At 37.8% G+C, this 27540-nt stretch overlaps 1 protein-coding gene across 1 annotated transcript in view; it reads left to right on the top strand.

The window, feature by feature from the left end:
- CHD7 (chromodomain helicase DNA binding protein 7) overlaps positions 1-27298 on the top strand; it is a 122105-nt gene extending 94807 nt beyond the window's left edge. The window contains exons 16-39 of the mRNA XM_032442738.1: positions 1642-1897; positions 6030-6240; positions 6778-6973; positions 7176-7343; positions 8034-8213; positions 8496-8606; positions 8691-8896; positions 9834-10033; positions 10633-10792; positions 14169-14258; positions 14784-14887; positions 16466-16595; positions 16879-16951; positions 17162-17216; positions 18098-18326; positions 18489-18697; positions 18837-19514; positions 19971-20131; positions 21746-21973; positions 22203-22646; positions 23190-23411; positions 23741-23881; positions 24358-24462; positions 25247-27298. Of these exons, the coding sequence (XP_032298629.1) occupies positions 1642-1897; positions 6030-6240; positions 6778-6973; positions 7176-7343; positions 8034-8213; positions 8496-8606; positions 8691-8896; positions 9834-10033; positions 10633-10792; positions 14169-14258; positions 14784-14887; positions 16466-16595; positions 16879-16951; positions 17162-17216; positions 18098-18326; positions 18489-18697; positions 18837-19514; positions 19971-20131; positions 21746-21973; positions 22203-22646; positions 23190-23411; positions 23741-23881; positions 24358-24462; positions 25247-26200 (5511 nt within the window). The 3' untranslated portion in view covers positions 26201-27298. The remainder of the gene's footprint in view (positions 1-1641; positions 1898-6029; positions 6241-6777; positions 6974-7175; positions 7344-8033; positions 8214-8495; positions 8607-8690; positions 8897-9833; positions 10034-10632; positions 10793-14168; positions 14259-14783; positions 14888-16465; positions 16596-16878; positions 16952-17161; positions 17217-18097; positions 18327-18488; positions 18698-18836; positions 19515-19970; positions 20132-21745; positions 21974-22202; positions 22647-23189; positions 23412-23740; positions 23882-24357; positions 24463-25246) is intronic.
- Positions 27299-27540: the final 242 nt, after the last annotated feature.

Here is a 27540-nt window from a genome sequence, read left to right on the forward strand (position 1 = left end):
TGTAAAATTACACATAAGATTTAGCTGAGGCATGACATCTTAATTTAGGCACCTTATTGTGGCTCTTTGCACCTTGTGGTAATCTAACTTCACGACTACGTGCTTTTTTTTTTGTACAACTTTGTCTTGACTCTGTGTGAAAATTCCCCAATTTCTTGAATTTCTGACTTTTGAGTGCTTGAAGTGGTTTACTTCCTTTGATATTATCTTTACTATAGGTAATTCTCTAAATATGAAACAAAGAAACAAAAAAAAACCCCAATTCTCTCCCAGCCCCTTATCGTCTGCACAACCGCTGTGTGTCCTGCGGGAATCATAGGGTATGTTTCCACAGATTGTGCAGGCAGTTGCATGTCAGCCTGGACTCTGACCTGATTGGAAGTGAGCCAACTGTGATCGTGTTAATATAGTGTTTGAGAGGGAGTTAATATATCCTAACTCTCAACATAGCTTCTGTCTGGCCAGCTCAAAATGTCAGCGGGGCAAAACTGGAAATTTTTGATGCTCTGTGTGGAAATATAACTAAAATAATGCCATCATTCATCAGCAGATTTGGAACCTGGACTGTTTGGGCAGCAAGTTTTGGAAGATATGTTGTCTTTGTGAATACATCATTTCTGAAATTTGATTTTTATTTCAAATGGTGGAAGAGATGATATGTTAGTGACTTAAGTTTTCTCCTTCATTCCTTGCAGTCCTATTACATGTAATTTTTTCATTGTTCATCTCTCTAGACTAATTTATCTCCTTTTTCTTAAAGTTACGCTATTACTGTAGAAATGATGTGAATTCAGGAGAAAGCTGATTTTGTTCTTGTTTCTGTTACACAGCATCCTACTAGGAGGCAATGACCAATTTCAGGGTAAATTGTCAGTTCTTTAGATCAGAGCTGGTTTGTAGTTTGATGAGAGATGGAACTTCAAAAATAACCTTAATGCCAGCTCGTTATATGTGTATGGAGTATGCTTGAGGTTTTTGTATAAGGGCCATCATAAACACTTGACCAAACTCAGCAAACTTTTTAGAAGGAAAAAACAGATGCTTTCCCTCTGCCTCAATAAAACATATATTGCCAAACCCGGAGACCACACACAAAAAAAAAAAAAAAAAAAAAAAAAAAAAAAAAAAATTAAATAATTCACAGAAATATGGGATTTTCATTTTGAGAACATATCTCAATAGCTTTCTGCTTTGGCAAATATCAAAATTAAGAAAGTAAGAAAAGAATTAGGAACAGACATTTGAAGGGGAAAATAGCGTAATTCACTGTATTTAGTGAAATAGCGGTTAGATAGAAGTTGCTCTAAAACTTGATCTCACAGTCAGACTTACTCATATAGCTGTGTTGTGACTACTTAGGGTTAGCTCTGCACAGTTGGTGTGCGGTATTACCATTGTCTAGAGGGATGGTTCTAAGGGAAATCATTTAATGACATGCATTAAACAGAAGTGGTACACACTAAAAGTTGGCTTCAGAAATTTATATCATAATGTTAACAAGGAAATTTCAGTTTCTAGGTCCTTGAGGAACCTGTCTATTTGTGACAGAGGGAGACCTTAGAATTAAGCAAACATTAGAAGTAAAAAAATAAATATGTGAAGACTCAGAGCTTTGATTATTGTTCATTTAATGTCTCCTAGGTGCAGAAACTGCAAGCTATTTTGAAACCGATGATGCTGAGACGTCTCAAGGAGGATGTGGAAAAGAACCTGGCCCCCAAAGAAGAAACCATCATTGAAGTTGAACTGACGAATATTCAGAAGAAATACTATCGTGCTATACTTGAGAAGAATTTTGCGTTTCTCTCAAAGGGTGGAGGTCAGGCAAATGTACCTAATCTTTTAAACACTATGATGGAACTAAGGAAATGCTGCAATCATCCGTACCTTATTAATGGTAAGTCACATCATCTTCTTTACAAGAAGTATTTTTAAGACTGCTCAGTGTGTTAAAAATTCTGTTCTAGTTTCTCCAGAGGGTTAGTTGTTAATTCTTCTTTCCGTAAAATTCATATGCTGAAAGCAGCGTAAGTGAGCGAGTGAATATACTATGTGTCTTTTTATTTATGTATTTTTAAAGTAGAATAGTGACATAACCTTTTAGGTTCCCTTGTTTAGAATCTGCTAGTCAGGACTGCATTGCTTCTGAAAACATCTGCACTGTTTTTGTCAAGGCTTGCTAGTCCTGTCAGTGTTGGTATTGTGTTAGTATTGAGCTTTTTCTTTCTGTTATTTCTACAAAGAATACTTCAGTTATCATGTGGGTTCTGCTTCTTCACAATTAGTTAGCTACTACTTGTTTTCTTGCTGCAGAGTATTATGAGATAGTACTAAACATTTCTGAATAAAAGTTGTGGGTCAGGAAGTGACTGAGATGTGCTTTTATGGACATGTGTATTCAGTTCATTTTCGTAATTTAATTGGACTAGAAAAAAGATCTATATGAATGTCATATTAAATTCGAACAGTGAATACTCTGTTTCATTGTGATGCTATTGGTTTTCAATCAGGATTATCTATGGCAAGCACTAGGTGATGAACCAGCTAACTGTAGTTATCTCTCGGAAGCATGCTGAACTGTATGTGTTGGCCAAATCAAATCTTCCCTTTGGAGATGTAACATAAACCGCTGTACATAGTTGCATGCTACTAGTTCCTTGTTTTCCAACTCCTCTTTGTAACTGTATGTGATTTATGCTGTCACTGGTTTCATGCTTGTTACCAGTTTCATGGTGAAAGACTGTTTTATCATGAGCCATATGTGATTGCAGTTTTTATTGTGTGACTCCCATATTGCAGTGCTTGCTTTTTTATTTTTTTATTTTTCTGACATTTTTTGTTATGCTTAAACTGATTCACCAAATGACATCTCATTATATTTCATCTGCAAGTAATTATTCCAGAGGCACAATATAGAGTTGCTCCAAAGTACCTGAATTCAACCATGCTGGTGGGCTGCTCAGTTTCTAAATTCAGATGAACATACAATTAAATAAGCTTTGTGGTTCTGTTAGAATTTGTTTGTTAGTTCTTTGCTTCAAAGTTAATTTATTACATAAGTGGGTTTACCAGAAAGCAGTTCAGAATGGTCAGGTTATGAGCTTCTGAACTTAATGCATTTAATGCTCCTTGGTTTTCAGCTTATTTTAACTTAGTGATTGTTCTTCCTTGCCTCATGTTATGAGGAATAAAGTGAATGCTTTTCTCCTATTTTGTTTTGTGAAATAGAGTTCACAAGTAGCATTTGCAGCATTGCTTACAACAATGATTTTTTTTTTCTCCTCTTGTATCATTTAATGTCTGTTAGAGACTGCTTAAATTCAGGTAACTGTATGGAAAATTTCAAGTATTTTTGAATGACTGCTTCTTAACCCTAATAAAGGGAGGTGGAAGTGTCTCTTGAGCTTTTTTCTTTTTAATGTTTTTGTGACTTCTGAACATTTGGACTTGCTTAGTGGGATGCAGCAAAACAGCAGGTGGGTCAAGCCTTAAGATCTGTTGCAAGGGAGAAGTAAATAAATCCCAACTATTATTAGAGTGAAGGATGGATCTAAGCAACTAAGTTCTTTTTAATTCCAGGAGAGAAAATACTCTTATGTCCTGTAGTTGTCTGAGCCCTAGGTTTTATCTTGTTGATCAGTAATTAACATCTTTGTATTTACTATGATGACACAAGTTTATTTCTGACAGGAAGCCTTGTAGTGGAATAACGTTGAATGGTATTTTCCTGTAGCAAGCTCTGGAGACTTAAGGCTTTTATAAAAAGGTCTTGGAATCCTTCTCATTTTCTTCTACGTCTACAGGTTTTGTAAGCAAGCAGCAGTATATGTGTATTTGCATACGTAGACCAAGTAGAAGACTGTTGTGTTTCACATAAAACTAGGTAATCTTCAGTTAAGACACAGCAGTTTGTGTCATGGAAGTAGAATGACAGGGGTTGAATGTGGTTCTTTGTTTCCTGATCAGTAGATTAGTTTTGTGGTGCTGAGAAGAGAATGGCTGTCTGCTGGAACTGTCCTTGACCCAGACTTCTAGAAGGAGCTGCTGCATTTTGTGTATTCTCCAGCCAACATGGGCAAAGCATTGTCCGTTTGGTTTTCTAAGAGCTGGGACTCCTTGTTACCCCCCTAGCAACCACTCAAGTATTTATACATCATACTTCTTTCTCTGACTCCAAGACGCAACAGCAGGGAGTGCCTCTGTACTTGCACATGCTACAGAGTACTCTGGTAAACACTGGAAAGGTTTCTTGCTCTGTTCCTTATGCTCTCTTGAGCCCAAGGAGTCTATCTTAACTAGAAGATTTCCTGATATCAGGAAAGCACACATTCAGACTTCTTTTCATTCACTAATAAAAATCAAAAAGAATAGAAGTGTTACAGGCATAGTGTCTCGGGTAACAGGTACTACATGTTCATCTCTTAGTTGCAATTGAAGTAGGAGTGAAAAGGAAAAGGCAGGCTTTTATGGGTCTTAGCTGGGATAGGATGATTGAACTAGCAGATTTTTGGAGATTGTGGTCTGTTATGGAAGGGAATATTGCTGGGAAAAAATGCTGAAACTGAAAATTTGTCAATTGCAAGACTTATTGGTAGGTTTGTTGTGGTGTGGTTGGATTAGTTGGTTTGCTTCTGAAGATACTGAGTATGCAATGTATACAAGCTACTTGACAGCCTATTATATTCTGACATTGACTAAGCTACCTGAGATTGCTACCTTAATTTCTCCTGTTTTGCGAAATGGGCAGTAATATGAATAAGAATAGCTTGAAGGACTGTTTAAATCTGTTTTCATATGGGTTTCTTTTTCTTAGTGCAAACTATTACGAGTAGTAATACTTGGGGCATAGGGAATCCTTGTTGTAAAAGTACCTTTAGGTGAAAGCATTAAATCTTGCAGAAGTGAGCAGTGCAAGTAATATGAAGTTGTCAGCCTGCATAGGGTGGCATCTAGTTAAGGCACCACGTTACAGTAGGCAGGGAACCAGTGATCACACAGTGAGGATGCATTTGCCTGTTTGCTTACAGGCATCTAGAAATGGGATATGGAGATATCTTCAATGGAAGCCTGGCAATATGTTTTTCTTCCTCTCTGCCCTCCCACCTTTCTTTGTGTTACTCAAAAGTAATGTTGACGTTGGATGTTATGAGCTACATTTTGTTTAAGAAAATAAAAAATAAAAATCAGAGGACCTGATTCAGCCTCTCAAAAGGTTTATCTACATATGAAATAAGTTTAGGTTGAAGGTTCCCAGACTTCTGTGTAGAAGTGTCACTAAAATAGGTAAACAAGCATAAACTTGTTCTGTATTTATCAGGTAATGTGCAGCACAAGGAATATTTGTTTCTATGCTTTTACTTCACTTGAAAAGGGAATGGCAAGAAGGAAATTTTGACTAGTTCTCGAAAGAATATATACATTGAATAGATTCATTAACTGAGGAGAAATGAGGTGTTCAGTGAGGGAATAAATCTACACAGACAATAAAATACAATTTCATACTGCTTTCCCCCCCCCCCCAAGAAATTAGCTTTTTCACTGTTTGGATTTTGATTCTCTAGATAGTAATGGAAGGGGTAGGTCCAAGTCATGCTTGTGATTGACTTTCATTTTGGACATCAAATGTGGTTTGTGTTCCTTGCGTTTTTCTGTGAAAACAAGAATTTTCTTCCATGTTGAATTTCAAAGAGGACAGAGTCCATTTAACAGTTGGAATGGTTTTTACCTTCTTGTCTTTTTTTCTTAATATCTCATTAAATTGTGCTCATTAAATGATTTTATGAAATTATTTAGGAAAGATTTTGCTCCCTTAAAAAAAGAAATCGAATGAATACTCGAAGTGGCTTTTTAATTATACTGTGTTTGTGTATATGTTTGCATTAAATTTAAGACTAGTATTTTTTTTATAAGCGTTTATTCACATAGTGTTTAAAACATTCCTGTGCTTTCTATAGGGTATTGAAGGCAGGCTCATTGTTTATTGATAAAATCCTCTGCTGTGTTCATGTATTGCTATCCAATCTTTGCAGGTGCTGAAGAGAAAATTTTGGAAGAGTTTAAAGAAACACACAATGCCGACTCTCCAGATTTTCAGCTCCAGGCAATGATCCAGGCTGCTGGCAAGCTAGTACTGATTGACAAGCTGCTGCCCAAACTCAAGGCTGGTGGGCACAAGGTGCTGGTGTTCTCCCAGATGGTGCGATGCCTCGACATCCTGGAAGACTACCTCATTCAAAGACGGTGAGAGCAACAATATAATGCAATTCTAAATAAACAGTGCGTTCCTCAGTGGCCACAGTATTTAACCTGTGAGTGATCTTTATTGTAATGGGATGAAATTCAAACATGTTACTGTATTTTCTGGTGTCAGCTGACTGCAAGTTGCAAGTGCTGAAGTTTTTCTTTCAGATGAGTACAAAATGACCTCAGAAGGGCCTTAATAGGTCTTCCTAGTTTACTCTAGTTAGTTAAATGTTTCAGTTACTCTGGAGTTTTTTGCTTAATCCCAAGTATTTATTTAATTCCTTGGAGTGAGAACCTGGTTTTAACTGAAGGGTACAAAGCAGGAGGCAAGGCTGTATATCTTCCACTGATGAAATTGTTGGATACATCAGCAGTCGCTCTGTTCATTGCAGCTACCTTGAAAGTAGAGTGGTATATTTCCTCCCCCCCTGCTTTATTTTTTTGTAATTTTTAATTGTATATTTTTGAAAGAAACAATGCCAAAAGTAAGAATATTTGCAGTAAAATTCTCCTTACAATGCATCTTTATTTCAGGTACCCTTATGAACGAATTGATGGCCGAGTAAGAGGCAACTTGCGTCAGGCAGCTATTGACAGGTTTTCAAGACCTGATTCTGATAGGTTTGTTTTCCTGCTGTGTACGAGGGCCGGGGGGCTCGGGATCAACCTGACGGCGGCCGATACCTGCATCATCTTCGACTCCGATTGGAACCCACAGAACGACCTACAGGTAATATTACAAGAAATGATTCAGTTGAAAGCTTCTTGCTTATTTCCTGTGAAATTCTGTTGACTTGCAAGAGAAATTACTGTTGTCCACTCAGTAAAAAACATAAAGATTATTATTTATATTGAAAGCAGTAACATTTAAAGTAAGTTTTCTATATTGATTTTTTTTTTCTTTTAACTGAATATCTGTCCTGTTTCATCAGGCTCAAGCACGATGTCACAGAATAGGACAGAGCAAATCAGTGAAAATTTACAGGTTGATTACAAGGAATTCTTATGAAAGGGAAATGTTTGACAAAGCTAGCCTGAAGCTTGGCCTTGATAAGGCTGTGCTACAGTCTATGAGTGGAAGAGAAAATGCTACAAATGGGGTAAGAATTAATATATTATGATACATGATCAGCAAATTATATGAATGTATAATATTTTTGTTTCTGGTTTATAGCTCAGCTGGAGAAAGATGGTTTTCAGGTAGAATATGGCATGTATTTTAAAGTGGGGTTAATTAAGGGCAAGGCTACATGAACTGGCTCAGCCTATCTCATGCATCATTAATTGCCAAAAGCTCACAGGTAGAATCATGTTTCCTCAGTCCTCATTCATTCTCATTATTCTGCCCTTTACATAGTGTTGATTCTTACAGTTTTCAAGCTTCTTGCAGGCTGCCCATCCACCTTTGGGTTTTCTGTGTGCGCATTTGCGTGCTTTAGCCTTTTCTCCTTTGGACTTCTTTGTTTGGGCCTTTTCTCAGGTTAGTAAGTCAAGTATGCTCCTGGGAGGAGTTTAGCAGTCGTCGGAGCTAAAGTAAGGGGATTCAGTGACACTGAATTATTAAATCGTTTAAACCACTCATATAACTTCACCCTAAGAATGTTGTTGTTTGCATTCTTCTTTTAAAGGTGACTTTAACATGAATGTTTAATTGACCAGCACCACATTATGTTAGGAGTACAGTTCTTAAAATGCTAAGTAAAAAGGCAATTGATGCCATTATGTTGTCAGATATAAACATTGGCTAGTGTTAAAAACAACAAAACAACTACCTCTTTTGCATGTTACAGGTGCAACAGCTTTCTAAAAAAGAAATAGAAGATCTTCTTCGAAAGGGAGCATACGGTGCTCTGATGGATGAGGAAGATGAAGGGTCTAAGTTTTGTGAAGAAGATATTGATCAAATTCTCTTAAGGCGAACACACACAATTACTATTGAATCTGAAGGAAAAGGCTCTACATTTGCAAAGGTGCGCATTGACATTCAGAGGAAAAATAACAGAGTTGTGACCAGAATAGATGGAAGTAATACTGAATTACCTTCAGTGTCAATTTAGTTTTTCAGTATACTTTTCTCAGTTTTCTTCCTCAAAACTGTTTGGACGTCTGTATTTCCAGTTAGACAGTTCATAGGCTTCCTTTTTGCGTTCCTTGACAATGCTGTTTTTTAAGTCCTAAACACTGTACTTACCAATGAAAATAGATATAGAGTATAGTTAAGAAAACAATACATGTGTTTTCATGTCTTCTAGGCTAGTTTTGTTGCATCTGGGAACAGGACGGACATTTCCTTGGATGACCCTAATTTTTGGCAGAAGTGGGCAAAGAAGGCTGAACTGGATATCGATGCTTTAAATGGAAGGGTGAGAGCTTTATGACGGTACTCAGCTCATTTAAATTGAAGATTTTTCTCCTCCTTAATTTCTTCATTTTCACTTTCATTTTAGAATAACTTAGTTATCGATACACCAAGAGTAAGAAAGCAAACCAGACTCTACAGTGCAGTCAAAGAAGATGAACTGATGGAGTTTTCAGACCTGGAAAGTGATTCCGAAGAAAAACCCAGCACAAAGCCCCGTAGACCTCAGGACAAATCACAGGGTTATGCAAGAAGTGAATGTTTCAGGGTAGAGAAGAACTTGTTGGTTTATGGGTAAGGATATATAGATTAAATAGAGTGACTGTGGATAAAAACTGAAAATATATGTAAATAGGATATAGTAAATACTCTTTCCTCTCTTTTTCATGTTCACATGCACTCTGTGTGCTTTTTATTTCATTTCTGCATATACTTAACAGCAAGATTTTAAATTGCTTTATATTGTGGGTTCCGTATATATGTATTTCTTAGCTTAAAGCATCCAGTGTGCCACAGATGGGTATGAGCTCACACATAGGAAACCAGAAACAAATACCACGTATTTTATGTTATAAAGAATACCATAATTATTGAGACTTAGTCTCTCTTTTCTAAGTATTGTGAAGAATAACAAAGTGCATTTATAAAGACTGGTGTGATTGTGAAATCAGGTCAATTCAGAGCTTTTTAGCATAATTCTCGTGCTTTGATACTACTTGATTTCAACTAATTGATGCCTTATAATTTTTCCCATTGGATATACCAGTCTGAATTTTTTTCTTTTTGCAAGCAAGTAGCTGTATTTAAGTACTATTCCAATAGGCTTCAGAAGGACTGGCTATACTTCTAGAAAGCTATGTACGACAGCCGCTAACAGTGAATTTCAGGATCAAAATAAAACTGATTCCCCAAATCCTATGACTCGAGGAATTGGCTGAATTTCCTGTTCGTAGTTTACTGGGACCATTAGAGTTAAACATATGTACTTTATTATTTTGAATGTAGTTCAATTGCAGCTTTACGAGCAGTGAACTTATTGCCTGTTCTGTAAAATAAACATTCTTAACTCTTTGGTGCTGTAAGCAGGATTCCCCGATGTAACCTGCAAACGCAAAATGCATTGATGGTAGTACAGGAGGTCCCAACTTGCTTGGCACCAGGAGTTAAATTGAAAGTCACAAATTAAACTACCAGTGCCCTGGTTATTGTATTGAACATATTTTTCTTGTAGCTGGGGTCGTTGGACTGACATCCTCTCACATGGGCGCTATAAACGTCAGCTAACAGAACAAGATGTGGAAACCATCTGCCGGACTATCCTGGTATATTGCCTTAATCATTACAAAGGGGATGAAAATATCAAAAGTTTCATCTGGGATCTGATCACTCCAACTGCAGATGGGCAAACTCGAGCTCTGGTTAATCATTCCGGTATGTCTACCACAATCAAATAATGATGCTAGTAAATAGGAAAGAATTGCTTCAGTCATGCTATGTCTTTAGTTTAAACTATAGCTGTTCTGACATGTTGTAGGATCTTGTCAGATTTTATGAGTAAGGTGGGCTTTGACTGGGTCAGTACTTAAAGGGGAAGTCACCCTTAGATGCTTTGTAGAATGCAGTGCTCTTGCTCATAAAGCAGTTTGAACAAATTTTCTAATATAATTTTTAGTGTCGCCTACTGCTAGAGTTAATCTCTTTCAAATGACTGTAAACCATAAAGCTTGTTTCTTTATGGCTGTTCAGATTCATGAACATTTGTAGAAGAAATATTTGTATAACACCATTTTCTGGCTAGTTCTCTGAATTTTTGAAATCTTCACACCTAAATTAGCATGGAAGTTTTGGTTGATTTTGTTATTCACAATTTCCAGATGAATTATGTTGCTGTTCAGTTTTTGGTTGTCTCGTTGCCCACAGTGGAATTAATACAGCAGTGATATTTAGCTGTAAATGTGTGTTTGTAATGCAGTTTGGTGTGAGAGCTTTTCTATTCAGACTGTATGAGAAGTAATTGGGGATTTGTGTAGGCCTGTCTGCGCCAGTGCCCAGAGGGAGGAAGGGCAAGAAAGTAAAAGCCCAGAGTTCACAGCCAATGCTTCAAGATGCTGATTGGCTCACCACCTGTAATCCGGATGTATTATTTCAAGAAGACAGCTATAGAAAACATCTCAAACATCATTGTAATAAGTAAGTATTATTATTACATTTAATGCTTTTTATTATGTTTTTTTGAAAGTCTGTGAATTCTTTGGAATGTTTATAACAGAACATGGGGCTATTTAATAGGATGTAAAGAACATTATTACTTCTAATTTGGGGTATAATCATCTTAACAGATATCTGGATATTTCTGTAAGCTCTTTATGATTGATCCATTCTTAAAACATTTATGAAGAAATGTGTTTTCTATTTGATAAATAAGAATGAAATCAAATTTGTGATTATTCCTATTAGCATAAGGGAAAGAATATGCCCTCACTTAAATCTGTTTCTCTTGACAACTGAACATCCTGCTCTGCTCTGCACTAGTGTGACTTTACCTTGAGCACTGTGAGCTATTTTGAGTACCACAATATAAGATGAAAATGAAATTATTAGAAGCCCCAAAAGAGGGCTGTGAAGATGGTGAGGAGTCTAGAGTGCAAAGTGCAGGAGGAGTTGCTGGGTCTGTTGGTTTGTTTGGCCTAGAGGAGAAGGCTGAGAGGAGGAGGCCTTGTAGCAGCCTATAGCTCCTCATGAGGGGAGCAGTGGGGCAGCTCAGATCTCTGCACTCTGGTAACAGTCAAGTTGGTTGTTAGGAAAAAGTTCTTTACCAGCAGGTGGTCAGGCCCTGGGACAGCCTGCCCAGGGCAGTGGTCACTGCCCCAAGCTGCTAGAGCTTGAGACCACTGTCCAAATGATTCTTATACATAGAGTTTGAATTTTGGGTGGTCCCGTGTGGGAGCCAGGGGTTGGACTCAGTGATCCTTGTGAGTCCCTTCCAACTTGGGATATTCTGTGATCTTTTTAAACAAAAGCTATTTGTTAATACTATCTTCTTGTGAGGTCTATCAGGCAAATATCTGTAGAGTTTTTTCTCCCATAGATCTTAAATTCAGATTTCTAAATCTTAGTTACCCTGAATTGCATGTAGTAGTTCACCTCTGCATGGATATATCTGTTCGTTCTTTTTCTTCCTTCCTCTTCTGCTGTCCACATGATACTGAATGTTTCTTCTCCTGTTCTCCTTTGTCTGAATTTCTCACCATATTCTCTAAACTTAATCATTGCCTTGACTGGATGTTTGCAATTTTGAACATCTTACTAAAATGAAAACCTAAGGGGATAAAGATCATTCTGTTTTGTGTGTTACTTTGCTTAATTATTGAATGAATGTCTCTGAAGTGCATCTCTTCTTTGCTTTTAGTATGTAATATCTGATTTATTTTTGTGTCAGCTTCTTTCAATAGTGTTCTTCATTGGCTATATAGCGTACATGTGTAAAGTGGTGTCGCTGAAAAGCTGTCATTACTTTGTGCTTTTAATATGTACTGTGTCTTATTAGAACTGTTTCTTAGAAAGAAATTATTGATTTCAAAAGTATCTGTGGCCTGTCAACAGGGGGTGTGAAGGAGAAAAGACATTTAAAAGGTTTATTAGTTCATTTCTAGATGCTAATGAAGCTTAATACTTAGCTGATGAGAACGGATATTTAGAGAATTATGTTGGCAAGTGTACATGCAAGTGAACTGGTTTTTGCCTTTTTCCTAAACTGTTACTGAGTTTGGTTATTACTTTTCACTTCCTCATAAAGTAATTAAAGTTTTCCTTGTAACATTATTCTGCTCTCCCAGGTAACATGCCCTCATTACTTGTTATATCAGTTTGCAGATCAGCCTTAAACTCATTTTTAAAATACTGCTGCTGAAATAATAAAAGAACAATTAGAAGGATTGGAAAGCCTGATGTATCACTGTACAAGAGTATTTTCAGTTGCTGGCTTTTTCCTTCACTTCCTAGACCCACCAGGGCTAAGTGAATTGTAGAAACAACATGTTCAGCCCAGGTAAAATCAAGCTGAGGTAGAAGACAACTGGAAGCATGAGTAATCTCCTTCATCAGATAGCCATATCTATTGGATAAGTAAGAGCAGGGTGTCCTCATGTGTAACGTGCATGCTGCTTTAATGTGGAGGGCTCCTGAAAGGTGTAAAGGACCTCTGCATTTTGGTTTAGTTTTATCTTTTTCTCTTCTTTTGGCTTGATGTAGTATCTGGTATTACTTAATCCAAAGATGATAGAGACCCTCCACAGCTTATTTCTATAGCCACATAGAGAAAAGGTGTCCCTTACTGGTCCCGGTTACCAAGCACACAAAAAAAGCATGTCTGACATGTTTTGAAATGTAGAAATGACCTTGATTCAAATCCCTATTCATCCAAGGACTGCTTGGGTAACACATGTAAAACTGGAAATCACTCCTATTGCATCAGATCCCTAACAAGGAGCTCTCAAAACTGGTGGTGGTCTAAATTTTTCATGCAACTGGGTGATCAGATTACTGCCTCCCCAGTTACCCTTACTCTGTTCCAAGAGAGCAGCAATTCAACTGTAGCTGAAATGGATTTGGATACAGGGAGAAGGCAGAGAGAAGAGTCTCCATTTTATCTGGTGCTGATTCTACTTCATGAACTAGGCAGCAGGGGGTGCCCTGAATTGGGTAAACATGGAAGAGCTTGATTATTTCCAGGGAGACATTTTTTTCTGTAGCGATGACCTCTTTTCTAGTCTCCTTGAAAATCCAGAGTCTGCCGTTCTCTCTCCTGCCAGCTTAAGCTGCTGCCGCAACACCTGACAGCAGTCCCAAAAACGACCGTAGTGTTGCAGGGATGGGAAAAAATAAACACAGGCAAGGAAGACTTCACTTCCTTATGGTGCTTATGTTGTGTACAGGTAAAATTAAATAGCAATTTGAGCTATAGAGATTAAAAATAGTTAATATCTCCTAGGGGAAATGGGGGATTATTTTTTTTCCCTCCCATTCTCGGAAGCAAAAAGTTGTATAATCTGAAAAACCTGACATTCCATATTGAGGGTTTATTGTAAGGTAGTAAAACCAGATTTTATATCTCGTTTATTCCTACAACTTCTGATGTGCTTCCAAAAATGGTATTAAGGCAGCAGCTGAGGAAATTTTATGAGATAATGAAGCAGAACAGTTACTGAAAGCCATCTGCTCAGTTGTTTACAAACTTGCTTCAATACTTCAGAGGCAGTGGTAGAGTACGTGTCTAAACTTCACAAGCTGCACTAGGTAGAACTAAATGAAATGCGCCGGGGCCGGGCTGCTCTCGGTCCCTCTCTGTGCAGTGTAAGCGGTTGCCAGGCAGGCCTGTTGGAAGCCAGCAGAAAGCACCACACAGAGGTGATTATGTGCCACCATCTGTCACGCTTCAAGCCTACCATACAGCATGGCTAATCAGCCTTGGCAGGATGATGGATGAACAGCAGCAGCTGCCAAAAGCCACTGTTGGCAAACAGTCCTGAAGTTAAGAACTTTTTCCCCCCTCTGCCTTCCTCTCCAGGGTCCTGCTGCGTGTCCGCATGCTGTACTATCTACGACAAGAAGTTATAGGGGACCAAGCAGACAGGATCTTAGAGGGTGCTGACTCAAGGTTAGTGCAAGCGCAGGTTTATTTTTTTGCTTTATGATGCTGGCTTATGTAAAGCACATGTATTATAATAATTTCAGCAGTTAAAGGTTGTTGTGCTTTCTGTTAAATGTGCTCCCAAGCCACATTATTATTTTATCAAATGAGGTGGGTAGTTTTCTTGGAGGAGGGAACAGTGTGGGAAATAACAGAAATGTTTTTTCAGTATTGTTAATATTGAGGGATTATTGTAACTCCATTTTAATTTTTCTTTTTTTCTTTTTTCTTTTCTTTTTTTTTTTTTTTTAAATACTAAGACTGTAAATGAGTACGTTTGGGTAACCACTGGCATTTGGCTCCTAAAATAGACTAATATTTTTTCATTATTTCCTTTTAAACAATCCTAATTAATTTTCCACGTGTTCTAATTTGTGTTGTTTTTTCCCCCTCAAGAAGCTTATTTACAAAATGGTGTGAACTACTTCTTTTTTTTTTTCTAACGTTTTTGTCCGATCATCTTTGTGAATGTTCATAATGCTGTCTTTATAGTGAAGTAGATGTATGGATACCTGAGCCGTTCCACGCTGAAGTTCCTGCAGACTGGTGGGATAAGGAGGCAGATAAATCCCTTTTAATTGGAGTATTCAAACACGGTAAGTGGTGTCTCACTCTGAACAAAACTCAGTTGTAACGCTTTCTGTGTGTAGGACTGTTCAGTCATAATATTAACAAGTATTGTTCCAAAGAACTGTTGGCTTGTATCTCCCTTTTTTTTTTTCTTGCCTGCATTAAAAACCTAATATGAGCTGTAAATATCAGATGCTGTTTTTAAATGTTTGCAGAACATTTGAGAAGAAAACATTACTTTCTTGGCTGTAAATAAAACAAAGCCATATTTGTTTAAATAATAGCCAAATAGTAAGATAGATCTCCATAAACTTTGCTTCCAGCACTGCTTCACTTGCTAACTCTGCCAACCAGTGTCAAAGTGGACGGTGGGCTTAACCTCTGCTATTAATCTGTACAAGTGCCTCCTGGGCTTTGTTCCAAGCAATATTTCACAAATGTCAGTGTTGAGAACTCCCGGCTCCCTTGAGTGGGATGCAGCCTTGTTAACTTTGAAAGGCTGGGGATGCAGAGCTGGCATGATATATACAGTGAGCGATTCCTGATTATAATCCCAATTCTCTGGAGGTCGCAGAGGTATTCTCAGCAGCCCAGCCTGACTAAAGGGGAGAATGATGGCTTATAAAACCTTTCATGATTACAGTTTGGCTTGAGGCTCTACAGCAGTTAGGAGCAGTGTGTTGTAGTACAAATCCTAATTGAATTGTGCTGTTCTGCCTATGTACAGCAGCTCTGTTTTGTGGGCTCAGCTGAGGCAAGTCTAGTCTAAAAATCATTTTCCTGCAGTGCACTGTTGGGATCTGCCATTTTCCATCTAGTCAACTTGGGCAGTAAAAAAAGCAAACAGCAGTTTGAAAACCATAGAGGGAACAGTGTCATCTTACTGACATGCATCATCCTAAACCTAATAAGACAGGTTCGTTGGCCTTACGTATAACCCATGTATACAGCATTTTCGCAGCCTACACTGAGGGTTCCAGCAAGGCTAGAGCAGAGCTACTGTGTGTGTGTGTGTGTGTGTTTCCATTCACATCTGCATGTTTGCAGTAAGGGAGTGCTGGATATGGGGAACTACTGCAAAAGTTACGTAGGAATCTTTAGAGAAGAGTGAGGTTAGTTTTGGTGAAAGATTGTCGCTTTATAAAGAGATTATGTTGAAAAAAACTATTCAATTTTTACTGTTTGATAATGCTACTGATGTTTAGATGTTTCTGTGCTGATGAGATTTCCCAGTATGAAAAAAATTTGTTATTCCACAAATGAAAACTAAGGGGGAAAATAGTAAAAAATGCATAATTTTTTAGTAAATAATTCCTTTAAAATCACAGATTCAGCTCCTTAATTTTATTTAAAAATAAATAAATGAACCCAGAAAACTGTATTTCACTACCTGAACTGTTCTTTTTACAGTTGTTCATAGCTTTAATTTCTTTTTTTTTTTTTTTTTAATTAATGTTTGTTGTAATTCAGCTCACATTATGCTGAAACATCCATGAAGCATGGATGGGAGAAAGGCATTCTAGTAACAGCTAATATATTTTATAGTATTTGATGACCACACTCCCTTTTTTTTTTTTTTTTTTTTTTTTTTTAATATTTCCCAGGTTATGAGAAGTACAATTCCATGAGAGCTGATTCAACACTGTGCTTTCTGGAACGAGTTGGCATGCCTGATGCAAAGGCCATAGCTGCTGAACAGAGAGGGACAGACATGTTAGCAGATGGCGGTGATGGGTAAGGACGACATGAAAAAATTAATAAACTTTATCAGCATTGTATATGTTGGCATGAGTTCATGTGTCATATTCTGCTTACATCTCTTGCCTGAGGATCTGAAGTGATCACATAATGTAAAAAGTATGTAAAATTGCTTACACAGTTGAGCATGAAATATAAATGTGTAGCTTGGTACACCGTTCTGACGGCTTTTGTAGCTTTTTGTTTTTGCTTTTCTTTCCAGAAAAATAACCTTTCAAAAACAGTATTGTTTTAAATTGCTTATTTTAAATATTTTTAGAGGTGAATTCGACAGAGAAGATGAAGATCCAGAATATAAGCCAACCAGAATTCCTTTCAAGGATGAAATTGATGTAAGAACTTCCAAGTTTCTGTAATTACAAGTATTTGTAAACATAACTGACACACCATGTTTATCCTAATGTGTAGTTTGTGAGCCACCAGATAAACTCGCCTTACAAAGATACTTTTCTCCTGTATTTGAAAGATAACATCTTTTTTTCTGCAAACAATAACATATGGTCAAAGCTGAAAACTAAAATAACTTCTGTCTTCTCCCAAAGGAATTTGCAAACTCACCTCCGGAAGACAAAGAAGAGTCCATTGAAATCCACCCAAGTAAGATTATACCAAAAAAATTAATCTCAGTAAGAAAACTACAAAAATACACAGTGCTGAAAAAGTGAACCATCCAAGAAAACAGAAGTCATAGCCATTCCTTTTGCTTCCTTTTGTTCCTAAATTTGATACTTAAACAGTAGAAGTAAAATTAAAAAAAAAAAAAAAAAAAAAAAAAAAAAATTTAGGCAAAAATAGACCATTTAGGAAAAGGTGGACTGTTTTTATTAGCACATGAAAAAATGGGCTGTGTTTTGGGAAAACATCACAGTAAACTTCTTGGTGCCAAATCTCTTCATGCTTCACGTGTTTCAAAACAATTATTTACCATGTTTGAATAATCCCACATTAAGGCTTTCTGGGTTTCTAATTACATGGTAGAAATTGTGATGATAAAAACTAGATGTTTCATTATGCTGCTGTTGATGCTTTTGCCGAGATAATCTTGAAGTTGCTGTAGATAAGTTCCTCGGTATGGAGGAAAAGTGCCAAGTTTAAGTGAAAATAATGAAGTGGGAAATCATAAGCATAGGTGTTTTCACTGAGATGGAATGATCTTCTTAGTAACGTATTTAAAGCTCTACTGCATTAATTTAAATACTTAAAGGTATTCATAATATGTTTGCATTCATAACATTGAATAATAATACCTGATAGTTATCTCTAAATGCTTCACAGTCATTTGAGTTTGTGGAGTCAGATGGTTTTATTCTATTTTTTATTTCCTACCAGTGTAGTTATCCTGTTTCTAATTTGTTCTGCACCAATATTAATGAAGCGTATGTTCTTATCTGATCAGACAGGAATCCAGTTTTAGCCTTAGAAACTTTGAAATGCTTAGTGCTGGTTTTGCAGTGCACAAATACTTCTCTATTCTCTAGACAAGCACAGTGAAAGCAATTCTGAGTTAGGCCAACTCTACTGGCCCAACACTTCAACCCTGACTACCCGTCTGCGTCGCCTCATTACTGCCTATCAGCGCAGCTATAAAAGGCAACAAATGAGGCAAGAGGCACTAATGAAGACTGACCGCAGGAGACGTCGGCCTCGGGAAGAAGTGAGGGCACTAGAAGCAGAAAGGGAGGCTATAATAACTGAAAAACGACAAAAGTGAGTTTCTCAATGATGTTTTCCTTTAAATCTCAATTAAGTTTGTGTGTTGCCAGTACTCTGCTTTGAGAGTATAAACTGGGGCCTGGGGGTATCCAAACTGTTTGAGCTCGCCTTTACTCAGTGGCCTCTTTTTTTTTTTTTTCCCTTCTTCTTGAATAGGTGGACAAGAAGAGAAGAAGCCGATTTTTATCGTGTAGTGTCTACTTTTGGAATTATTTTTGATCCTATAAAACATCAATTTGACTGGAATCAATTCAGAGCGTTTGCCAGGCTTGATAAAAAGTCCGATGAAAGCTTGGAGAAGTATTTTAATGGCTTTGTGAATATGTGTAGACGAGTGTGCCGAATGCCAGTCAAGCCAGATGATGGTAAGTTTTACTGACTGCAGAAATGGACTTGACTATTAGTAGACAGTTTCGTTGTTGAAACTTAATTCCTAGGTGCAATGATTTAGAGATGGGCATACATCTAGTCAGTGTTAAACAGTACAAACCAATGTCATTGCAGAGCCACCTGATCTTTCTACTATGATTGAACCGATCACAGAAGAACGTGCTTCCAGAACTTTATATCGCATAGAGCTGTTACGGAAAATCCGTGAACAGGTTCTTCATCACCCACAGCTGGGAGAGAGGCTAAAACTTTGCCAACCGAGCTTGGATCTGCCGGAGTGGTGGGAGTGTGGTAAACATGACAAAGACTTACTGATTGGTGCTGCTAAACATGGAGTCAGTAGGACAGATTATCACATTCTGAATGATCCTGAACTGTCTTTTCTTGAGGCACACAAAAACTTTGCTCAAAACAGAGGGGCGGGTAATGCAAATACTGTCTCTTCTCTACACCCTGTGGGTGCTGGCTGCAGTCAAACACCACCTATTGTCCCATCCACACCAGTACAAGAAGAAAAAAGTACAGAACAAACGGAATCTAAAGTTGAAGGATCTGAAAATCCAGCAGCCAAAGAAAAGTCCGATGTCAAGGAAGAGACGGATATTGCAGATAAAGACACTAAACAGGACTGCGATGCTGAGGCTGAGACTGGCTCTGTTAAATGTGAATTGAAAGACATAGAAATGAGTACAGATGTAGACCCAAAATCTATTTCGGAAAAAGGTTCAGAAGAAGATGAAGAGGAGAAACTGGATGATGATGACAAATCAGAAGAGTCCTCCCAACCTGAAGGTAACGCTTTGGTCAGGTCAGTCCTATGCACTTAGTTTAGCATGAGTCCCATAGTTGTTCTGACTTGTGCCAGCTGGTAAGTGGCACACAAGCACACAAGGAGCTGTTTTGGAGCATGGATAGGCTGCATTTAGCAGTTGCTCACCTTTTCCAGGTATCAGGTGGGTAGATAAACTTTCCAAAAAAAAAAACCACCACCAAACCATAGAAGCTAAAACAATCCAGCTTTAACAGGTCTTTTTGTCCCTGTGAGGAATGATTTCCCGGATAATTTATTGATCTAAAAAGTACAATTTCTGTGCCAAGTGCAGAAGACTAAGGCTCTGTTGTAGTAATAATGGAACATCAGAGTTAAAAGTATGGTATCAAATGTTCTTGTCTTAATCTATCTATTGAGGCTGACATTGGATGGTTCCGAAGTTTTGCAGTTAATTCTTGGTCATGGTTATTACTCAGCAGGAGCAGTTTCTCAGGGTAAGAATTTTGATGAAGAAAGCAATGCCTCTATGAGTACCGCAAGGGATGAAACACGCGATGGATTCTACATGGAAGATGGGGATCCTTCTGTGGTCCAGCTGCTTCATGAGAGAACTTTTGCCTTTTCTTTCTGGCCTAAGGTTGGTTGGGGGTAGGATGGGATGCGCTGTTTTCAATACAGATAATGTGTGAGAAGTGTGCTGCAAAGAGAGCTTTGTACAATTCTGTGCTTATAGTGAACATGAGACTTTATTCTGAGAATGATTTTTGAAATGGCTTTTTATTGTTCAATTGTGTACAGATTAGTGGAGGAAATGAACAGAATTGCTTTACTGTAAAACAGCAAACTGCTGACAGATGTGAGTTCCTTATAGGCCTTGTAACTTTCTGAATGTAGGATCACACCTCTTACACCGTCATTGATTGAAGCAAATTTATGACTTTGAATTTTAGATTTCAGCTGCAGAGCAGTCTGCAAGGAGAGCAGAGATATTCTGTAAGATCACCTTTTCGGTTTGGGATGGGGAAAAGGGTACTGGTGACCTACATGATCTAAGCCATTATGTAATGTTGACAGATGTAATTGTATTAAGGTGTCCTGCATATACAAGCAGCAGTTTTACATAGGATAAAAGCTGTATCTTAATTTGGGAACAGTGCAGAAATATATCAAACACAATTTTTTTGGAAAAATATCGAACTGTAACATCATAATAAATCCATGCATAATTTAGTACTGTCTTTTGCAGTGAGGGCAGTGAAGAGAAATAAAGTAGTAATAGTCTTAAGCTTACTAATCACCATAACAGGGCCATCTGGTTTGGGAGGGGGCGGGGTAGGGCGGGGGGACCTTGCTCTTAATAGGCTTATTCCTGGAGAAAGCAAGCAGTCTGTTGCAGCTGCTGAGATTTGCTAGTGGCCTTTGCGCTGTTATGCTGTTCAGGAAGCTAACTGATGCTCATATTCCCTAATCAGCAGTATTTCTCATAGTTCTGAAGTTTCTACTACTTCAGACAGGCTAGCGTGGAATGTACTTGAATACTGAAACGGAAAAGAATTATACTCATCTTCTTTGCTTTCAGTATGTATTTTGGAAACATGAACTAAAATCTTATTTTGGTTATAGAGTAAAAACAAATCCCTAATCTATGTAGGTTCAGCATAAGTAGACTAATACACATAATCAGAGATTTTTAGTGTACACGCTTCAGTGAAATTTGAAGTGATAATGGGTGTGGAATGAAAATTGACATTCATTAGATGTCCCTAGGTTGGTGCTTGTTTCATAATGTTGAACTTTATTAATAGTGACGCTAATGAGGATCCACTTCCTACGACAGAATTGCAGATCCAGCCTCTTGGATCTCAAGAACTGCAGTTTTAAAAATACTCATTGCAGATGTTTTGATTTTTTTTCCCTTCCAAACTGTTGATTTTGCTAACTGCTCAAGTCAGAAGTGTAAAATAATTGTGAGTTTCTGCTACAATCTGTCTGTTGGTGCACTGCCCAACAGAAAATTTGACGTCTTCTTCCTTCACCTCAATATAAATTCTGTTTTTAAACTCTAGCTCTATTTTACAAAATTCCCCATATGTTAGCTTTGTTCAGGCAATCAGTTTATCCTGGCCTGGAAGAATAGTTTTTTTCATGTCTTTCTTAAGCTGTGCCGAACTAGACAGAGTAGTTATACTCATTTGAGATTAACAGGCAACCTCTGTGCTAAAGGTTCATTATGTACTTTTCCTTTACACAGGATCGAGTAATGATCAACCGATTAGACAACATCTGTGAAGCAGTGTTGAAAGGGAAGTGGCCAGTAAATAGGCGCCAGATGTTTGATTTCCAGGGACTCATACCTGGGTATACTCCAACAGCTGTGGACAGCCCTCTGCAAAAAAGAAGCTTTGCAGAGCTCTCCATGATTGGTCAAGCCAGCATCAGTGGCAGTGAAGACATCACTGCTTCTCCTCAGTTGTCAAAGGCAAGGCTGCATCTTTCTTACTCTTACAGAAAACTTTGTCTTTTGTGCACTTATTTTGCATAATATGAAAAAAATAGCATTCCTTTGAATAAAACAGGAAAAATAAAAGGCAGTGTTACCTTGTGTACAGTAAAGGCTTTGTTTTCTCAAATTACATGTTCGTTCTGCTGTAAAATCAGTGTAGTTAACAGAGCTGTGTTAATGTTTGGAAATCTTAATATTTCATTAGGAAGATGCACTCAATTTATCGGTTCCACGTCAGAGGAGGCGAAGACGAAGAAAGATTGAAATAGAGGCTGAGAGAGCTGCCAAAAGGAGAAATCTTATGGAAATGGTTGCCCAGTTACGTGAGTCTCAGGTGGTCTCAGAAAATGGACAAGAAAAGGTTGTAGATTTATCAAAGGCCTCACGAGAGGCAACAAGTTCTACCTCAAATTTTTCATCTGTTACTTCAAAGTTTATCTTGCCTAATGTCTCCACACCCGTGTCCGATGCCTTTAAAACTCAAATGGAGCTGCTGCAAGCAGGTCTTTCACGCACACCCACAAGGCATCTACTAAATGGCTCTTTAATAGATGGAGAACCACCCATGAAGAGGAGGAGAGGAAGGAGGAAAAATGTAGAAGGGCTTGATCTGTTATTTATGAGCAACAAACGGACATCATTGACTGTAGTAAGACAGCAACCTTTTTTGTCTCCTATTTGTTCTTCTGTGTCTAGTACTTTCTGAATGTGAGTTTACAGTGTTGTTATCCTATAGTAAATGATAATGTATGGTTCTTACCCAGCCAGCTTTTGCTTTGAATTTAATTTTGAACCCAACAAAATGTTGTTTATATCAAGTTTTTACTATAGCAGATTGTGACTTGCTTTTAACTAGTATGTAATTTCAAAAAGACATTTTTTCCTTTGAAATATAGTATGGTATAACATACATTTTGAGGCTTAAGTTTATGCTCTCTGTTCTGGCAGAAGTGAAGGAAGGAATGGTCTTAGGGACCATTAACTGATAATGCAATGAAAACTGCTCTGTCTGTTCTTTAATGTTCAAAGAGTGTAAATTTACAAAATCCCCTAACTTGACTGCTTTACATAGTGGAAACATTTATGTCTTATTAACTAATGCCTTGAGACTTTAACTTTAGTCCCTGAAATAATTTCCCCCAGGAAACTGCTGCCTCAGAGTGAGAATTAATACTGGTGTTCATGTTTTCAGGAGGATGCAGAAGTGACCAAAGCTTTTGAAGAAGATATGGAAGCCCTACCAGCAAGGAACATTCCATCTCCTGGTCAACTGGACCCAGACACTCGCATCCCTGTAATCAATCTAGAGGATGGGACCAGGCTGGTGGGAGAAGATGCTCCCAAAAACAAGGATTTAGTTGAATGGCTTAAATTGCATCCTACTTACACTGTAGATATGCCAAGTTATGTACCAGTAAGTATGTGATTTTAAAAGTGTAGTTGTATTAGAATAGTATAGAAGTTAATTTTACAGACATGGAAATAACTTTCTTCATATTGGGTGTAGTCATTGGATTTTCAGCTGTCTGGGTTTCAGCGGAACTTTCCATCCTAGCTACATTTACTGCAATATCTAAACACTCAGGAGGCACTGGGATTTCTATGTATGTTCAGGAAAAACATTTTTTGAGGGTAGAGTAATTGGCCCCTTCTTAAAATTTTTGTTAGAAGAGGTGTCATAATTCTTGATTTTGGTCAAGTGAATGAAAGAACTAAAAAGCAACACATTTCTCTTCTTTCCAGAAGAGTGCAGATGTGCTGTTTTCCTCATTTCAGAAGCCGAAACAAAAGCGACACAGATGTCGAAACCCTAATAAACTGGATATAAACACCTTGACGGGAGAAGAAAGGGTACCTGTTGTAAATAAGCGAAATGGGAAGAAGGTAAAAACTTCATTGAATAGAGTTGTTTAAATTGTGTAATAATGCCTTTGCATGAGGCTTTCTGTTCCAAACTTTCTTCTTTAAAAAGTTTAATTTCATACTGACATTTATTCTTACTATCACTCAGAACCCATAATTCCTCCTTTACTAATGGTATGCACATATTAGTCATTTAAGTTGTGTAACTCCTATTTTTTGAAACTGTCTAGCGTGTTATTTCCTTACATTAGGTATGAAATTAATTACTAGCACTGCCTGGACTGCGACATTTTGCTGTGTTTTTTAAACATGGTCTTTTCAATTCTTGTATCATTAGGTAGTTTTAGTTCATTTTTCCACCTTGTGAACTGAAATTCTTTACTGTCATCCTTCATAGATGAAAGCGCACAGATAGAAAATGTAGCAGTTTGGTTTGGGTTGTTTGGTCAGTTGTTTTTTGTTTGTGTTTTTAAGTATTACCTTACCTTTTGCATTAGATGGGTGGAGCTATGGCCCCTCCAATGAAGGACTTGCCAAGATGGTTAGAAGAAAATCCTGAATTTGCTGTTGCTCCAGATTGGACTGACATTGTTAAACAGTCTGTAAGTGAAACTTTAATTCCATGCTTCTCTCTAGATTACAGCACAGGAAGGTTGAAGGTTGCGTAAATTTTTGCAGGCAAGCACTGATGATTAAATTCTTTATCTCATTGCTAGTAGTTCTGAGCTGAGGAAATTGTAGTGTCAGGATGGGTGTTATCCAGCTAAGGGCAAAGGTGATAGAAGGTTTCTCTAGAGTGGGATTGCAGTACACTGGAAAAATCAGGTACAGTAAAGTAACCTTCAACATTAGTTATGTTTCTGTTGATTATTTTGTATTTCTTTCATTTAGTAAGCAGCAATTCTCAATAAATACAGGTGTTAGTATATTATATAACTACTAAACTAAGTATTTTTCATGTGCACAGCAGAAACAGTAATCACCTTGGTAGTTTGTAGCATCAAAGAATTAGCTGTGCTGCCTTTTATTTGATAACTGTTATTTGAAATAGAGTGTGCAGTTCAGCAAATACTTTTTAAAATACCACTCCCTATACTGGAGTTAACTGGGAAGTACAAGCTACTGTGATTCAGCGTTTATTTGTTCTTCTGCCCTGTTTAAATAGGCAATACATGTGACTTTTTCTTCAGTTTTTCTTATGTGTTCTAGTGTTGTCACTTCAGTAGCTAGCTGCTCATGATCTACCAGGGCTGAAAAACAAACTTCGAATTAAAAAAAATAATGTGATAAAATCCCTTCAGTTTCTTCCATTGTAGCTAGTTAGCTGCTAAAAACTACAAAAGCTAATAGAGAATAAATCTCTATTTTTCTGCATCCCTTTCTCAGGGTTTTGTTCCAGAGTCTATGTTTGACCGTCTTCTCACTGGACCTGTTGTGAGGGAGGAAGGAGCAAGCAGAAGAGGAAGAAGGCCAAAAAGTGAAATTGCCAAAGCAGCTGCAGCAGCTGCTGCTGTAGCATCAACTTCGGGAATCAACCCACTACTAATGAACAGTCTGTTTGCTGGAATGGACCTCACCAGCCTCCAGAATCTACAGAACCTGCAGTCTCTCCAGCTCGCAGGCCTCATGGGCTTTCCGCCAGGGTTAGCAACAGCTGCTGCTGCTGGGGGGGATGCTAAAAATCCAGCTGCCATGTTGCCTCTGATGTTGCCAGGGATGGCAGGATTGCCCAATATGTTTGGACTAAGCGGATTGTTGAATAACCCAATAACGGCTACTACTGGAAATGCCACTACTGCTTCCGGTCAAGGAGAGACTGAGGATGGCGCTTCAAAAGGTGAAGAGAAGAAGAAGGAGAATGAAGAGGAGAACAAAGACTCTGAGAAAAGCACAGACACTGTTTCTGCTACTGACTCTGCGAATGGATCCGTCAGTGCTGCTACTGCGGCGACTACCGCCACTGCCACCACTACCACCACCACCAACACTGGATTGCCCACAAACCCTCTGGCCTTCAATCCTTTCCTGCTGTCTACCATGGCTCCTGGCCTGTTCTATCCATCTATGTTTCTACCTCCGGGACTGGGAGGATTGACTCTGCCTGGTTTCCCAGCACTAGCAGGACTTCAGAATGCAGTGGGCTCCAACGAAGAGAAGGCTACTGAGAAAACTGAAGGAACTGCCTTTAAAGATGAAGAAAACCTGGAAGGCAGCGATGCAGAGGAGAGCCTTGATAAAACTGCAGATTCCTCTGTTTTAGAAGATGAAATAGCACAGGGTGAAGAATTAGACTCACTTGATGGGGGAGAAGAAATAGAAAACAATGAAAATGATGAATAACCAGTACCAGTTACAGTTGAAGTGTTTTAAACTTTTGACAAGTGGTAGTCCTACTGTTTACACTCACAGTTAATGTCCATACTTAGTTTTTATAAGCTGTTCTGTAACATAGTGTAGCAAAAAAAAAAAGAAAAAAAAAAAAAAGAAAAGAGGAAAAAAAAGTTCAAGTCATGTTATACAGATGTGTCAAAAGGTATCTTGGTCATTAAGTATTGTGCAGTGCATTATTTATTATCCCTAGGAGAGATGAAATTTGAGAGGTGATCATGTCTTTTTAAGGAAATCGACATAATGCTCTGCTTTCTTTTTTTGTTTTTTTTTTGGGGTTTTTTTGTTTTTTTTTTTTTCTTTTGGTACCATTGGTATTATGAAAAGCAGCAATTTGTAATCAAGTGGCACTAATAGAAGGAAGTGCTGCTTCAAGGAAGGATGAAGTTATATATTTAATTTTTAATTTTTTTTTTCCTTTCTTTTTTTTTTTTTTTTGCTGTGAAGGTCAAGATGAAATCTACCATACATATCGTACTCGTGCTTCATTTTGACTGTATGGGAGTTCACCCGCTCACATGCGCGCACACACCCACACACACTCTCTCTCTGACAATCTTCATGATAGTGTGAATGTCTCTGTCTTGAGACGCAGCAATAATAAGGCAGCTGTTGAATGTGAAGAGTACCTTTTGGAAATTTACCCGCGGAGAAGGTCCTTACAGGATAAAGCTACAGTTTAATCGTCTCGTGATCTTTGTAATGCACTGGTAGAAACAAAAAAAAGATAAAAAATAAAATAAAAATCAGGTACCTTTTTTAAATTAAAGGACTTTGTTACTTTAGCCACAAAGCTAAACAGCATTACCTCAACTCTAAACTAGCCTTGAAGTTTACAGACATGACTTTGTAAATGTATTGTTTTTCTTTGTTGTGATGTCTTTTTATTATTATTGTTTTTTGTTTTTTGTTTTTTTTTTTTCCCTTTGGAAACTGCTATCATGTAAGATAAGATGTAAATTGCTGCCAACTGTAGTAATGATGCTTTTAATAAAAGTGACCCATGATATGCAGAGATGTAATTATAAAACGTAGCGTTTAGGGACGTCACAACTGGTGTTCATGTTTTATATTTGCATTGTGGCTTTTTGCAGCGTTTTCTGCTATGCTCCCCAATAGATTAGCGGCTGTAAATGCTGAACTGATTGTCTTCATGGGACTAGGCAGGAAGAGAAACCCTGAATTACCTTCATATTTTCCACTCTAAGTAACTCTGCAGAAAAGCACACTAAAAAGCCTACTTTACTCCTTCAAAAGGGGCACGAGAGACTGAGAATACTTTAAAATGTGTT

The sequence above is a fragment of the Coturnix japonica genome, chromosome 2 (assembly GCF_001577835.2).
Source record: "Coturnix japonica isolate 7356 chromosome 2, Coturnix japonica 2.1, whole genome shotgun sequence".
NCBI lineage: Eukaryota > Metazoa > Chordata > Aves > Galliformes > Phasianidae > Coturnix > Coturnix japonica.